We start from the raw sequence: 16,060 nt of genomic DNA on the forward strand, positions 1-16,060 counted from the left end.
AAATGTATAAAATATCCCTCTCTGATATTATTTTTACTGATATTTCTGATATGTATTTTTTGTTCCTAAGTCTCCTCTCCATTCTTCAGCCCCAGCAGAACGCATGTGGCCTTGTTTGTCTTATTCACTGCCACAATCTCAAGTGCCTGAAAGAGTACCAGGAACATAGTAGGTCCTTGGAAAATATATAATGAATAAAGTAAATGTGTGCCTTCTTCTTTTGGCATTCTTAGTTAAGAAAATAACCAACATCAAGCAATACACAATCTCTCAGGATGTCAGAATTTCTGTCTCTGGTGAGTTTCTTTAACAAAGTGTCCACATAGTTTTCCAATGTTACATTCAGCACCTGCAATTTATTTCCAATGATTTCACTGTCTACTTTATAGACCATTAAAATGTAAACAAAGTAACCCCAAAGAAGACAAAATGGACATCCCTGCATTGAAGACTACATAAAAAACATTAGACTTAACTTGCAGCTGACAGGTTTTTGACTTTCCAGAGCCTTTTGCTCCTGATAGGACAGGTGAAATAAATCTGGGTGTGTTCAGACTAAATGACCAGGGCAGCACTGCTGTCCTTTTCCAGCTGCATGACTTGTACCATTCCTTTTAAATGGCACTCATCTCCTTAAGTTCTGGGATGCTGAGCCATAGTCTGTTCATGTTTTCCTGTCACTGAAAAAAAAAAAAGAACAGCTCCTATTAAGATTAGAAATGTTCAGAGGTACAGACATTAAAACAGAAAAGTGTTCCTTTTCTTATTTGGTAAATATTTTGCTTTTGAAACATCAGTAACTAATCACAGCTGTTTCCTTTCATTACAAATGTATCCAATCAGGTAAAATTCCAAATGAAACACACAATCCAACAGTCATTCCATTATACAGTACAATGGGAGGCTTAAGCCTTGTGAAATATATGTATTAAGTATGCATGTATTCATCAAATCAAACAAAGAAGCTAATGGTCTCTGATTAGTGTTCTAACTCTGTTTTGATGATGATGATGCTTGCATCTCATCCTGACTCATCTAAAACATGTGAACAAAATGCTATTAAGTTTGACAGACAATCTGTTATGTGCCATCATCATTCTGGTTAAATAGCACAAACTGAATTTTGGCTAGAATTTCTCTCTTGAAAATCAGGGGCAAAGAAAGAGCTGCTGTTAAGTTGAGATACTCTTCTATTTTAACCTCATTAATTTGTTCTTTATGTCAAAACTAAAACAAAAATTAATAAAAATTAAGCTCATCTAGGATTCATAAAGACTGTGTTTCCAAAGGGATTGTTACATGGACATTAATGGACAATGGCTCATTCAATCTAAAATTAGGTATTCAGAAAAATAAGTAAATAGCAAGTGAGTTTTTATTAAATATTTTTAAAATATTTTGTGGCAATTATAAATTAATTTCTAATATAACAATAAATTGATGCTTTGAGCCAACAAAACAATATAACAAAAATTCATTTCCAAATGCAAAGCAGGTACCCCATGTTTAGGGATAGTTCATATTAATGCATAATTTTGTTTTTAGAAAAAGATGATTGTTACAATCAGGTATATAACCACTTAGTTACACCTAAGTTCTGTTGGTTAAAAATATATTCTTTTAGAAAATCCATTTTGAACGTATTATACTTTTTTTCAGTGATTTTCTCCAAACAACTGTAGTAGTGCTCCCTGATGGACAGAACTCAGGAACTGGTTTGACCACTCCTAGATTATACTGATATCTACAATACAGGACTCCAAGGGAGAGTCCAGCTCCAACTTACGAAGTAGGCCCAGTTCAGAATGTTTAACAATGAGGTGCTAACAAATGATAGCACTAATCAAAAATTAACAACTTTAGGTATCTTTGTTTTGGGTTTCTGTGGTTTAGGCACATCCAAAATGTCTTCATAGTCCGCACTCATTCCCTTTGTCCAGCGACCAACCGTGACCATTTGATCTGTAAAGACACAGAAAAGTCAGAATGTAAGAGAAACAGTCATCAAATACATCACCTAGACTGGTATTGGTTTAGCAAAGGAACTAGTTTTGACATGAATAATCACAAAGAGAGAAGACTCCATCACTAAAGGAAAGTGAGCAATTCTGTAATTGATTATAACCCTTGATTTCAGAGTACCACAGGCAATTTCTCATCCCAATTAGGGAAATGCAGCAACTGCTTTGCAATGCACAAATTGATGAGAAAGCTCTTTCATTCTTTCCCAGAGTTCATCATTATAGAGTCAATGAATTCCAAGAGTCTGTAAACAGCAAGACTTATGAAGCATCAGTTTCAAATGAACAAGATTCCACCTGTGAAATTATACAACATCTGCTGTCAGTCTTGTCATTTGGGAAGAGGCAATCCTCCCAGGAGGGAGAATTCAAATTCCACTTCATCATTTCAATCTCACTGCCTACAGTGTAGTAAAGACTATCTTCTTCTAGACAAGATTGTAAACAAGAACTCTTGGTTTTCAGATTCAAATGCTAGGGGCAGGAAGTAAGAATGGGCAGACTTATTTGTGTGGTACTATGACTATATGATATAAATAGAAATGTGCTTTTTCCCCAAGAAGCACTAGTGGGCTATCCTACTGTATTGCTTTCTTTCACTCAGGATTATCATCATTTTAAGCTAGGTAAACTAATGTAATAATGGTCTCCACATCCCAAAAAAATCTGCCTTAGGTTTGGTGAACATTTATGAAGTTTTCAATGACCGAGGGTAGTATTTCACTGGGAAGAAAATATAACTGGCCAGATGCTGTGTAGAGAACACAATTTTAATATTTTCGGCAGTTTTTGCAACTAACTGAATCCTTTTGGTTTCACAGCATACATGAGGATACTCTCAATCGTAAGAATACTGTAAGTTATTCTCAAATTTCTTATTTTCTCTTAGTGAGAAATACTTTTCTCATACTTTTCTTCAAGTGACAGAATTGGCTCTATTATTAAATACATGGGTTAGCAAATAAAAATATTTATGAATAAGATGCTTTATAAAATCAGGGTCCTCTGGGGCTTACTGGTCATTTTTTTTCCCACCTGAGAACAGCAGCTGATGCTCAGTTAGTACTGCTGATAAAGAAATGATGAAGTCATTACTGCAGTAGGAAACCAGGCAGCCTTAAAATCAGTTGTACATCAACAAGTTATTAATAACAAAATCCAGCAAAAACACAGAGGAATACTAATCTCACCCCTTCTAAATGGAGGCCCAGAGATCTCACCTGAATTCTGACTTTTGGGGCAATCTTTCTTAAGATGTTCCACAGAGCCACAAAGTCTGCAGCAACCACCTATAAAAAGGACAGAGTAATTGAAAACCTCTAATACTTACATAGGGCTTTTAAGGTCTCAAAGCACTTTCATATCTTATTTGGTCCTCACAACCTTGTTAGTTGCAAAGGTAGCTGGAGCCAGGAACTTACTCCTATTAAGTCCATTCTCCATTCCTCTTGACTTCAAAGAGCACTAAACTGTACCTACCCACCATTTCTTGCCCCTGGCCTTCAGGGCATATGTGGGAAAAAGAAGTGAGATATGACGGAAGGTACGTGTCCTCTGGAGTGTCCAAGAGCCACTGCACAGAAGCCTGGATCTTAACCACGGTTAGAAAGGGAAGGGTTTGTGAACTCTGAAAAATCTGTGGGCAGATGCGTTTTTTGAGGAGAATGCCCACAGTTTTTAATCAGATTCTTTAATGATCAGAATGTTTAACCATGAGGTGCTATGAGGTCCTCAAAGGGTTAGGAACCACTGCTCTGCTGTACAGGTCAGATGGGGGTGAGCAATTACAAAAGGAATGAAATTAACTTTTGTTTCAGTACCTTCTATCTGCCAGGCATCCTAACTCGAGTAAAAATGCCTATTGCCCTTCTTTAAGCAACATTCCAGGACTGTGAATTACAACACATTTGGTTTCTAAAATGAGTCTTCACTGAATGGTCGAACACTATTGCTTAACGGTCAAGCATTATCACGATCATGCTCATAATGTTAAGTGACTCACTCAGAAAAATGATCCTAATAGGATGAATTCTCACTTCTATGTGACCTACTCCCCTTGCTGCACTTTTTTATATCTAGTCATTTTGGTTGACCATACAAAGGCATCTTTGCTCACTAGTCATATTATATGACCTGTTTCTTAAGTTCAAAACTGAAAGGCAGTTTTGAGCATCTTCCAGGTCCAGGACTCTTTACTATTGTAGATGCCATAGTGAAATAGAAGAGGTACTTGAATAATATATTTTAATCCTCATAACTCTTCAAGGTAAAATACCATAATTCATCAAATCTAAGATACCACTGATTATAAGATGTATCATTATTTTACATTGCTCTCTGGAAAAAAAAACCTCCAATTATGTGACACGCCCCAATAGTAAGATACAATGAGTTCAGAGATACTAAAATGTGAACAAAATGTGCATTTTAGAATCAATGAAATACAATTTTCTCATCTCCATTTTACAGGTAAGGAAACTGAGAAGAGAGAAGTTAACTTGGCCGAAGTCCCACAGTTAGTGAGTGGTAGTGGTGAGGCTATAACTGGTCTAACTCCAAAGCTATGCTTTTTCACTGGACTTCTGCAAGGGGACCCAGTCACAACACAAGGTTTCTAGAACCTGATGGTACCAGCATCACATTAACAAATGACTCACATTAACAGATGACAACCTCCTCCTTAAAGCTTTAAACATCACAGACTTTACTGTGGGCACCTTAAGCCATTAGTTGAGCTAAAGTTAAGAAAGTTACTTGATTCCCATGCCAGACAACTAACTAAGGAAAACATTCAAAAACAAAAGTTACTACAAATATGAATAGTGTGTACCAACCCTTCTACCCAAAATGGTATGCTAGACTGAGATTAAATTCACAACACTATTTTTTAAATCTTCTCCTAGTTTGAGAAATTATCCCTTTGCTTCTGTTATGTTTAAAAGTAGATACTTATACTCTCACAAATGATGCTGAAGCAAGCACAGATATTTTGAAATATACATGTCAGTTTTTTCTGATTTGATGTATTAAAAATAATACCAAGTTACATTACACAAAAAGTCTAGTACATAGAATAGTGCTTGATAAAGATAATGAAATTCTCAAGATTTTGCTACTTACTCAAGAATTTATTTAAAAACTAAATAAATTTAGTTTTTAAATAATTCTTGAGTAAGTTTAAGTATAAACTAAATCACAACTGCATGATGACTCACCATTTTCGACATAAGAGTAAAAGTACTCACCATCAGCATAGAGTCCTTTGGGATTATCAGGACAAGATCTGGACAGATGTCCCATTTCCCCACAAACAAAACATTTTGCAAAAGGAAATTCACCTGTAACAATCAACAGTTCCTGTTAAGTTAGTTTTTTATATATATATATATATATATATATATATATATATACACACACACACACACACACATCATGTAATTCATATTATTTTAAAACACTGTATTCTCAGAGTGTTTAAAAAACATATTTGTTTTTACATGATTTAAAGTTTAATCTCATTTGATTTCAAAATATTAAGTGACACACTCATAACAAACCCTGTCAACAATGAAAAAAACAAGTTGGCTACTTACTGGCCACTTTCCCCATTAACCAAATAAAAAATTGATAGAAAAAAAGATACATTAATACCAAAAGCTGGGTCTACTTTAGCCTTGCACTTGGTTATTTCATGCTCCGTGGATCCACACCGGTAACATATTCCAGTGCCCATTTCTTGATTCTCAAGGGCAGCTGGGCAATCTGCAATCCCATGGCCAGGTTTTCTACAATGGAAACATACCTAGGAAAACAAAAATGTGAGTTTCCACACTGCAACACTACACTGGCTTTATTAATTCTAGTCATCAAAAATGTCTTTAAAACATTCCTCATTTTAAAGTTATCTAGTTCTTTTTTTGAAATCTCAGTATTTTATCTGTAGAAAAAAGTGTTTCACATATTCCTAAACCATAAGAAATGTCATTTCCATCAGAGAGTTTCAGTGCTTTTGAAAACCCTCAATCCATCAATCTCTCAGTCTCAGACACAAGTTATAAATGTCTTTGTAGGAGGTAATTGCTTAAATGAATTAAGCAAATATGGACTATTCATTTCATTAATGGGGATGTCTGTACCTAGAAACACCGAGTTTTCTGGAGGAGATGGACAATGACCATAAAAATTATCACTCAAAATTAATACTTTCACTTTTAAAGTTCACATAATTGAATGAATTTGGGTCAAGTGATTCCATTGAAATTATGATTTGAATCATAAGATATATTTCATACCAAAATGTATACTTAAATTTTTATATCTTTCATACATATTCCTTAGTATTCATAAATAGATAGATGTTTCATTTTAGAATATATGCACATTTTCAAGGTATAATTCTAAGATGAATTATTTGGCTCCAGCCTAACATTGAACAATGGTTTGGTTTCTTTACACACTACCTAGCAATTTGCAGGATATTTTTTGCTGCAATGAATGAGAATATCAGTCATAATCAAAGATGGTAGAGAGCTAAAGTATTTTATTTAAACTGGAAAAAGGTACATTTTTTGGATAACAAATATTTCATCATTTAATTTTTTTTCAAAATAAGCACAAGGTTTTTAAAAAGCAAATTCAGTAGGCAAAATAATATTTTGCAACTATGCCCTCACTTTCTTTTTTTCCTGTTTAATAACATACTGGAAAAGAATGAGTCCCTTTAGTCTTTATTAACTTTTACATTTAAAATGAGCTAGTGCAAACAAAGAAAATTCATTTATTCTACAACTGCAGGAAAAGTTACTACCCTAAACTGGATCACCAATATAAGAAGTCTTGTATTCTTGGTGAAGTCAAAGTTGTCTCTAGTAACCTGACAGCTTACTGACTGGGGTTTTATCTGTAAAAACCTAATCTTCACCAAATACAAACTTTTTGAATGATCCTTAAATTTAATGTAGATGGGATTGTGGAGAGTGGACTGGTAAATTTCTAGATGTCAATTTATTAACAATAGAACTGATGCTTAGTCTGCTTAGTCTGAGGTATTAAAAAGAAAAACAAGAAAATTAGTTGAAGGGTCTCAACAAGCCATATACTATTTAAAGCACACGCTTTAATATAAAGAATTCCTTTTTTTTTTTTGGAAAAACAATGTCCTTCCCCTTAATTAAAAACATAAAACTTCTCTTAAAAGGTCACAATACTAAACTTTTTCAAAAAGTATGCACTTCACCACACCGCCTATGTCAATGAAATTATCTTTACATTAAATTAACTTGACTTTAAAATATTTAAAAATTGTATAATTTAAACAAAATTATCTTGATCCAAATAGAAATGATTATCTTTTCTATCCCAATTTATCCATAAGGAACATTTTATCAGTATTATCACAAAAGAATCTTTAAATATGACACTGCATAAAACTAATCCTGCAAATAGTCAGAAGCCACATTTATGGAGACTGTAACATTTCAAATCTACACTGGTGCAAACAGTGCTCTACATGTAGTAATTCTGATAAAAAATAAAACTGTAAAATAGCAACAAATCCTGATTCTTATGTAGTATCCTGCTAGAAGAATCCTTTGCTAGAGAAGGGAAAGAATTATACCAAGTATTTCATTTCCTGTGTCTGACAGTTTAAAATCTAGGTCTTGGCACCACTGAAATAAACCTGTAGCCCCCAGCACTCCTCTCAGTGTAACATGGGGAAGGAGGGAGCAATGACTAGGGAGAGTCTCAAGGAGTTTTAACTCTGCTATTACTCTGCTCTGTTACTAACCAGTATGATTCTTATTAGATCTCCTTCCTGTGCAATCAGTTTTTCATGGATAAAGATAAAAGGAGACATCCTTTCCAACTAATGGGAACCACACATATCTAACCTGTTGTACTTAACCTTCCCCCTTATTTTGATCTTTTTTAAAAATGGCTGTTTGAGAAAGGGCTACTGGAAGGGGTGAGAAGGTAGGTCTTAAAGTCAGACTCTGGGTTTAAATATCTTCTTTTTTTCTTTTGGCTGAACTACATAGAGTTAGCAGCTCATTTAGGTTCACATTTATTTAATAACGCATATACTTATAAAGTGCCAACCATGATTCTAAGTAATCAAATATTAACACCTTTTCCTGGGTTTGAATTTCTCCTCTGCTACTTGCTAAGTGGCTTTCAGCAAGATACTTAACCTAGCTGCACACCAGTGTTTTCTACCCAAAACATGGAAATAATGCCACCATCTTTGTATGTTGTGATAATTAATCAGTACATCAAGTGTCTAGCATACAGAAGGTGTTCAAAAAAAGTCCTAGTGTCATTACTAGCCCTCAAAAAGATGCCGTATAAGTCTAGTACATAACCACAATCAGACTCTGCTAAAATACATATCTGAGTGTATGAATAATAGTTTCTAGCCATACAAAGTAACATTTTAGTAGAAGTGATAATCTTACCATTGCATTTTTCTTTGCTGCTTGTCTTTTTAATCGTCTTCCTTCCCGGCGACTATCTTTCTTTAAAGCAACTGCAATTTCTTCCCTGACTTCCTGACTGTCTGCTGCTATCATCTCCCCATTGCGAACCATCTGTGAGTTTTGCCTTAGATATTCCATGAATCCATTCACATCTTCATTTAAATACTCCTTTTTCTTTTTATTCTTTTTGTGTTTTGCTTGGGGTGCATGACTTTTAAGGGACAGACTATCGGCTTCAAGTTGTTTACTCTTTGGTAGGTTTTGGCTTTTTCCCTCAAAGGACCCCTTCTTCATGTCCTCCCATGATGTTGCAGGGAAGGGTCTTTTGTTCTGTGTGGTAGTAACTCGTGCCCACCTGGTCATGGCTTCATCAGATGTTTATCCGTCTTTAAGACAAGTATGGCCAGTTAGTCACCATCTCAAATTAAAAAATGAAAAAAAAAGATACATGCTATATCACTATATAATCTGTACCCATATGTTACAGTTTTAATTATTAAAACGCTTTTTAACTTAATTTATATATCTGTATATTTAATTCTATAACATGCTGCAGAGATATGCCTGTAATGTAAATCTAGCCCTTGCTACCACACCAGTAAGGAAACAAACAGCAACAACAAAAAACACAAGGATATAAATACTTGCTTCAAACTGGAAAACAATTCATTAAGAAACCAAATTATTTCCAAAATTAAATCACATAGTAATAGTAAATGAAGTTACTTTTCCCAAATTCTGCAGTTTTCTTAGCGGTTTATTTTCCTATCTCTAAGTCCCAGGTCTACTTTCTTCCAATCTTCTTGCTTAGTCTGCCATTTCATCGCAAATAATTTGCACAGCAAATTAGTAAGTATACACAACTCCTGTCCTTTGACCTGAAGTCTGTCATGACAACTCTTTCCGGCAGATTGATAAGCAAAACATGTGTTTGCAGTCACGTGATAATACCGAGTCTTCCTTTTATTAATCACAGCGTAAGCTACTTCCAGCCCAGCTGTTTCAAATAATTTTCAGTTATTAAGACGCCCCTCTTTTAGGGCAGCATCCCGTGCGGAAAACCTCAGTTCCTGCCACTACATCCCTTCAGCACAAGCTGCGGGGCGGAGCCAATAAACAGGTGTGGTGCTGTGCACGCCACTTTACACCACGCGCGCGCACTCGTCGCTGCAGATCCTGTGACTGTCACAGTGGGGACTGGAGCTGTTCAAAAGGAGAAAGGTTATCCTTCCCCTGAGTACATGGAACAGGGGAAGCTCTGAGTACCCGGTCGGCCGGATCCATTCGACCCGACGGGTCCCAGTGGGGCTGGCCCGCGCCGGCCCAAGCGGCCAACCTCCTACAGCTGAGGCGGGTCCCGTCACCGGCGGCCTGGTCCCGCCGCGGAGCCCGGTGCTTCAGCCCCACCTGGCGCTGGGGGCCCTCGGGGACCTAGCTGCCACTCCCTCCGCCCTCCCGCCGCGTCCCAGGTAACGAAAGAGGGGGGTCCCATGACCTTACTCCCCCACACGCAGCTTCTTACCACGCACGAATCCTCCAGAGCAGCAGAGTTGGCAGGCCAGAGAAACCCGTCACGCTGAGGCGGCGCGACAGTCGGGAGCGGAAGCACGTCATCCCTGACAGCGCGTCACTTCCGGGGAGCAATTGGTTCACACGCTGAGGTGCGGCTGTCAGGCGCTATGCCGTCTCTCAGCGCCAGTAAATGTGGCTAATTAGAAAATGTGAAGCTCGCAGTGTTTGAAGGGCCCCGCTCTGGACCCCGGAGACGCGAAGTTGAGAGTGCGCAATCTGTGCTGTATGGAACGCACACCATAGTGGGCGAGATGGATGGAAGGATCCGTGGGGTGGGAAAGGCCCGAAAGACTTCCCTGAGAAATGATCTTTGTACTGGACTTCGAAAGATAAAGCAAATATTTCTTGGGATTGGCGGCGGGAGGGAGTTACGTTTTTCTCTCCGAAGTAAAGTAAAACTATTAGCGCAGTGGGAATGGATCACTGTGATAGAAGTGTAAAAAAGGACATTTGGGGCCCTACTAGGTGAAGGGCGGTGCCGCATAGTCCTGCCCAATGCTAGTTCAGCGTTCAATTGAAATACCACCCTGTGGAGCCAAAGACGTTCTCCTTTAAGAGAGAAATTGTAGTCTCCTGAGCAACTCTTTATCTCAACTAGCCACCCCTCCCCCCGCGCCCCCCAACAAAAAAAACCCGGCTACCACCAGCATTTGTGCTTGGTGGAAAAATTGGCAATCCACTCAGTTCACCAGGACAACTGCTCCCACCCCCATCATCATGCTCGATCCCTTTTACCTCTTAAATATCTGTCCACTTTATCGCTACTGCTACCTCCCTTGTTCCAGCTTTCATCATGTCTCGCCTGGATTACTGGCAGCTGATCTAGGCATCCGTTCTTGTTGCACTCCCTCAAATCCATTTTCCGTGCCTTAGCGAAGCAAACTTTTGAAATGTAAATCAGATTGTTGCTCCTTGCTTTAAACCCTTCCATAGTTTCCCATTGTTCTTAGGATGAAGTTCAAACTCATTAACAAGTCCCTGCCTATTTCTCTAGCCTCACGCTGCACAAGTTCCGCCTCTTCTTTGAGCTCCACGCATAGGAGTCTCCTCAGTTTGTCAAATGCCACATGCATCTTGCTATCTCCAAGCCCTTATATATGCTCTTCTCTTTGTATGGTACTCCTCCTTCTCTTCTTCCAATTAATTTCTACTCACCCTTCAAGGTTTTTAACGTTTTATCCTCAAGTAAGCCTTCCAAAGCCCCCTCCCCAAATTAGATCAATCCCTAGTATACAGTCATGGCACTCTATACTTCTTTATGGCGCTTTTCAAATTCGTAATTGCATAATGAATTGTGTAATAAGTTGTTTGTTGTATCCCCATTGCCTGGTACATAGTTGATGCTCAGTATGGTTTGTTAGCTAAATGAAGAATAAGTATTTTGCAATGCTTGTTAAAGTAAGCTAGAAAATGACTCTATTTTAAGAGGAAAGATTAAAGTCAATGCTATAGGAATATTGGAATTTGGTATGGTAAATATCACAAATATCCTAGGTCTTATGGTGGGGAAAGTTTTAAAAGTTTTTTTTAAAAAATCCTCTAGCTCTGGAAGAGAGGGAGCTTCCTAAAAGATGTGAGAGTGCCGCTCATACCATCATGTTCTTAACCAGCTGGCTTCAGGCTCTAAGTGCCGACCTAAAACCTGACATTTCATAAAGAGGTTTTCTTTGGTAGATGCCAGGTTCTTGCACATAATGTATGCCACTAGAGGGTGCATTCAACTAAAACTCGTCTTTAGTATTGTGCTGAATTTTAATCTGTAGAAGGTTGTATATTCTTGGAAGTGAAGGAACATGATCTCAATTTGCTTTTGTGGAAATGCATCAAATAAAAATTAGAAATTGAGCAAATCAGCCATAGAAATCCTTTGGGATTCAGAAGAAAGTATTAGTACTAATTATAGCTAACTTCCACTGAACATTTTATAGGTACCTAGCACTCTGTGCTTAATGCTTTCCATTCATTAACTCATTAATCCACCCAGTATCCTGAGAGGTAGAAACTATTACTTTCTCCACTTTACAATGAAGAAACAAGCTCAGAGAGCTAAAGTAACTTATCCAAGGTCACACATTTAGTAAGAGGCAGAGTCAGGATTTGAACCATAAGCTCAGTCCAAAGGTGTGAGCTCCACTATGTTGAAATACTATAGGGAATTGTTTGCCAGCTTGAACCCACTTTAAAATAGACTTACTCAGTTAGCCTTGCCCATATGAGACTTTATTTATTTATTTTTAGAATGTATTCAGTTTTACAGTTCAATGGACTATCTTTTTATTAAATTTTTTCATTCAGATATCATTAAAATACTGTAAATGTGTTATTTTCAAAACAATATGATCCAGAGGATAAATGTTAAATGAGGAACTGAAGTTCTGGTTATGAAGGGCTGAAGTACCTCATTTTTAGAAAATTGTGAAGTGTATGATGCATACAGAAAAGTATATGACATATGAAGTAATCATAAAGCACATGTTCATGTAAACACTGCCCAGTTTAAGAAGCTGACAATTGTTTCAAATCATATTAAATTTTTTTTGCAGAGGTAGTACATTTTAATGTTTCAAACAAAAGTAGTTTGTTATAATGATATAAGCTTTCTACAAACCATCTCTTACCCTGATGACTATATATTCTGGATAAAATATAAAAAACAATTATCTGAGGATTCTGAAGAGTAAGTAAAAGCAGACATTTGTGGAGGGGAGTCAAAATATGAAGAAGCAATTGGCACATGATTGTGTGTCCCTTTGTGTGTTTGTGTCTTTGCCATGAGAGTGGGCCACAGTCACAAAGTACATGAACAGCTAAAACTGCAATGGAAACCCCACCATCAACTTTCTGGTTGGAGGAACCAGGGGAAGAAGCATGCAACAGCCATCCCTGGAGAGTGAGGGGAGAAGATCCTGGAAGGAAGAAGGCCACACGAAGCCCTCTTTGTATTCGTATATATATGTATATGAAGATGTAGATGTAGATGTAGATGTATGTATTTGTATCCCTCACAAATCTCAAGGTGGTCCCTGAACCCACATGCACAAGACAAACTTGGAGGCTAAAAGAATAAACTGAGATTTGAATTTCCACTGACAAAAAGTGAGGCAAACCTGTAACCCAAGCCTACACAAGTTAATTGCCTGCTTAAAAATTTTTTCCCTAAGGAATAAAACAGAACTCAGAGTATATATAAAATAACATCCATAATGTCCAGGATAAAATCCAGAATGTAAATTTAGCACTGATTCAGTGGTACTCTGAATTCTGATCTTCCCTAATTTACCTGCTACTAGTTTTCAGAGTGCTCAAATAGCTGATGTATGCATTATCTTTTATAGCTGGACTCACTGGAGACAGGGTGGAGGTGTGCTCATTCCATCTTACCTGGAATTGGAACCACTACCATTAGAATTTTAAATCCTCATTCTTGCCTGGATTCTCTCAGAGTAAGAAGCGCTTGTCAGCCTGGCTAAAGTCACCAGTAGGTGCTGTAGGGCTAGGAGTGCCCAAGACCCACCCCGGATGAGCCAGCCCTCAAGTTGAGTCACATAGCACGAGCAGCTTTGAACACCTATTTAGCTGTAGAGTAATTTGGAATGAAGGGTTAGTGCATCTAAAAAGGTGGGCTGGCACCAGATTTTACTAAATTAAAGGGTTTTTTAAAAATGCCAAATCAAAGTGTTTGTATTTTATCCTTTAGAGCTTAAGCAATGAAGACCTATACATAAGAGGGTTGTATGTAGAAAAATGTACTTTATGCAGTGCTCAGGACCCTCTGGACACTTGCTGAACTTCATTAAATATACAGAAAAATAGCACAGGAGAGAAAAAGAATTAGTGATTCTACTGTTGGAAATAAAAATGAGATCCAGACCAGTGACATTCTAACAGCTTCTTTATTAAAAATCTGTCAGTGATTTTTTTTTTAATCTGCTTTAGGCCCCTTACAATAACACCAATGGGTAATAGAATTATGAGTTCCTTTTTTCTTCTTTAAATATTATTTTTACAAATGTTCCTTAATGAGCATAAATTACCTTTAAAATCATTATTAAAGAGCTTTTTTAATCCATGGATATTTTGAGACAGCACATGAGAATTTCCAATTACATATAGATTCGTAGAAATACATACCTTTAAAAATCTTGTTTTACAGGTCAGAGAAGTGATTGCCATAGGACACAGAATTTTATTACCTGATATGCACATAGAGATGGCCTTATATTTTTAGTTTTTCATTTGATTGTTGGTTTTCTCAATAATAAAGTTACAAGCAACATCTGAAGTGCCTAACAGGAGAAACCTGTTAGTGGAAGTTGCTTGAGGTTGCTAAGGGCTAAGGAATAGAAATAATATGAAGTTTGTGTTCTTCCGCTTGAATCTTTTTCATATTCTTTGCTTAAACATGAGAAAGAGTAGCACTGGAAACATTAATCACAAAAATGATGTGGTCTTCTGACTCTCATCTCACCCTCTTCTGGTGTGTCTCTCAAGTTTGAGTTCCTAATCAAGCATTTTAGTGGTTAGAGTGTCAAGTGCTTCAAATGAATACTTAAACCTAAATTACAAGTAAGTGGTAAGATTTGCAAGCTCTCTTCTCTGAAGTGAGTACTTCTCCCCTCCTCCTTAGGCCTGAGGAAATGCTACCTGATATGGGCCTTAGATTGTCCCTTCCAAGGGAAAAGTGAGAGGTCTGTAGTTACAAATGGAATTCTATAAAATGGGGTAGGTGAGGAAAAAGCATTTTTTTATATCTACTGTTTGCCAATACCTTGTTAAACACTAGATATAATATATAAAAATGACAGTCCTTGCCTTTAAGCAGCCAACAGCCTGTGAGGGTAAGACATGCGGACTCCTAAACCACTAGTAAGGTGGTAAGTGAAGGAACTACACGGGCAGTACAGATTACAGATAAAGTCATTCTTCCTGGGAGATTTTTGGAAAACCTCACAATAGAATGTGTTGCAGACAACTGGAAAGAGGGATTTGGGAGGTTATGGGGAGGAGTCAATAAAAAAGAAAAAATCTAACCATCCACTTCAATAAGCTGAAATGCTTCATGTAAATAGGGCACGATCACACACACACATATATGCACGAATTTAAGGTAATACTTTATAAAAGACCAAAGTGAACACAACCAGATGGCGAAAATATTTAGTACAGATTTAGTGACTACTATAAGTAATCTACCTATAAGTCTCTGGGTAAAAAAATAATAATAATTAATTTAAGAATACCACATAGTAGGAAAAAGCCCTCCAAAAATTATGGCATAGCAAATAAATGATCATGGGAAAAGAGGTCCCACAACTATTTTAAGAAACGTTTATGGACCAGTAAAATGTACAGTCATATTGCATTTATTGTGGAAGATGTGAGTATATGATGGTGAGCTCTATGAAGATGAACTGGGCACCATCCATACCCCCAGAAGAATCTGTAATCTAGTGGAGGATTCAGGAAAGTAAGCCAATAATACCCCCAAGGAGTAAATGAAGGAAGGCAAATGTGGAGGTGTGCCCGAGTATGTCCAAGGCAGCGCAATATGGAAATCACCAGCAAGTTTTCAAATAGAAATTGCTTATATTGGGTGTATGTTGCTTTAGATATCTAAACCATGTCCTGGAGCAGGACAGCAAACCAAACAGAGGGATTTCTTTCAAGAACTGATCCGAATGTACAGTGATGGGGCTCAGGGCAGGTTGCTCCAAGATGTGCCACTCTGGCATGCTGATTATTTTCAGCTGAAAACAAGCAAGCCCCAGAATACTCGAGAAGACCGTTTGAACATCCCCCATACTGCCTAAAAGAATTTAATATAGGAAGCTTGTCCCAGGAAGGAGTTATCACCATAAATAACAACTATTTTAAATATGAACTAAGAGTGGTAGACAGGAAGAAACCTAGCAAGGTCCATTTGATCAAAGTCGTCTCTGTGCCCCATTGTCTTTGGATGGCCCAGCAAATATTTGTTTACCAAACGTTAAC

General features: G+C 37.3%; 1 protein-coding gene across 2 annotated transcripts; it reads right to left on the reverse strand.

Annotated features, from left to right (window-relative positions):
• Nucleotides 1-1,357: 1,357 nt before the first annotated feature.
• ZCCHC9 (zinc finger CCHC-type containing 9) lies at nucleotides 1,358-10,197 on the reverse strand. Of its 2 annotated transcripts, none has more exons than XM_004281650.3 (6): nucleotides 10,020-10,197; nucleotides 8,477-8,883; nucleotides 5,673-5,823; nucleotides 5,267-5,359; nucleotides 3,242-3,310; nucleotides 1,358-1,962 (listed from the first exon to the last, which is right to left on the reverse strand). In XM_004281650.3, exons 2-6 carry the CDS (start codon nucleotides 8,858-8,860, stop codon nucleotides 1,844-1,846), a joined length of 816 nt encoding a protein of 271 aa, XP_004281698.1. In that variant the 5' UTR covers nucleotides 8,861-8,883; nucleotides 10,020-10,197; the 3' UTR covers nucleotides 1,358-1,843. The 2 variants fall into 2 exon arrangements, with proteins under 2 accessions (XP_004281698.1, XP_033264963.1); XM_033409072.2 differs by having other exon boundaries at nucleotides 8,477-8,915.
• Nucleotides 10,198-16,060: the final 5,863 nt, after the last annotated feature.

Source organism: Orcinus orca, chromosome 3 (genome assembly GCF_937001465.1).
Source record: "Orcinus orca chromosome 3, mOrcOrc1.1, whole genome shotgun sequence".
Classification (NCBI taxonomy): domain Eukaryota; kingdom Metazoa; phylum Chordata; class Mammalia; order Artiodactyla; family Delphinidae; genus Orcinus; species Orcinus orca.

Bases quoted from the DNA above. Each gene is read 5' to 3' on its own strand.
- ZCCHC9 (XM_004281650.3), bottom strand. From the start codon at position 8,860: ATGACCAGGTGGGCACGAGTTACTACCACACAGAACAAAAGACCCTTC. The intron at 5,360-5,672 runs GTATTAATGTAT...TGATTGTTACAG, and splicing joins TAAAGTAGACCCAGCTTTTG to GTGAATTTCCTTTTGCAAAA. The intron at 1,963-3,241 runs GTGAGATCTCTG...GTGTCTTTACAG, and splicing joins CCCCAAAAGTCAGAATTCAG to ATCAAATGGTCACGGTTGGT.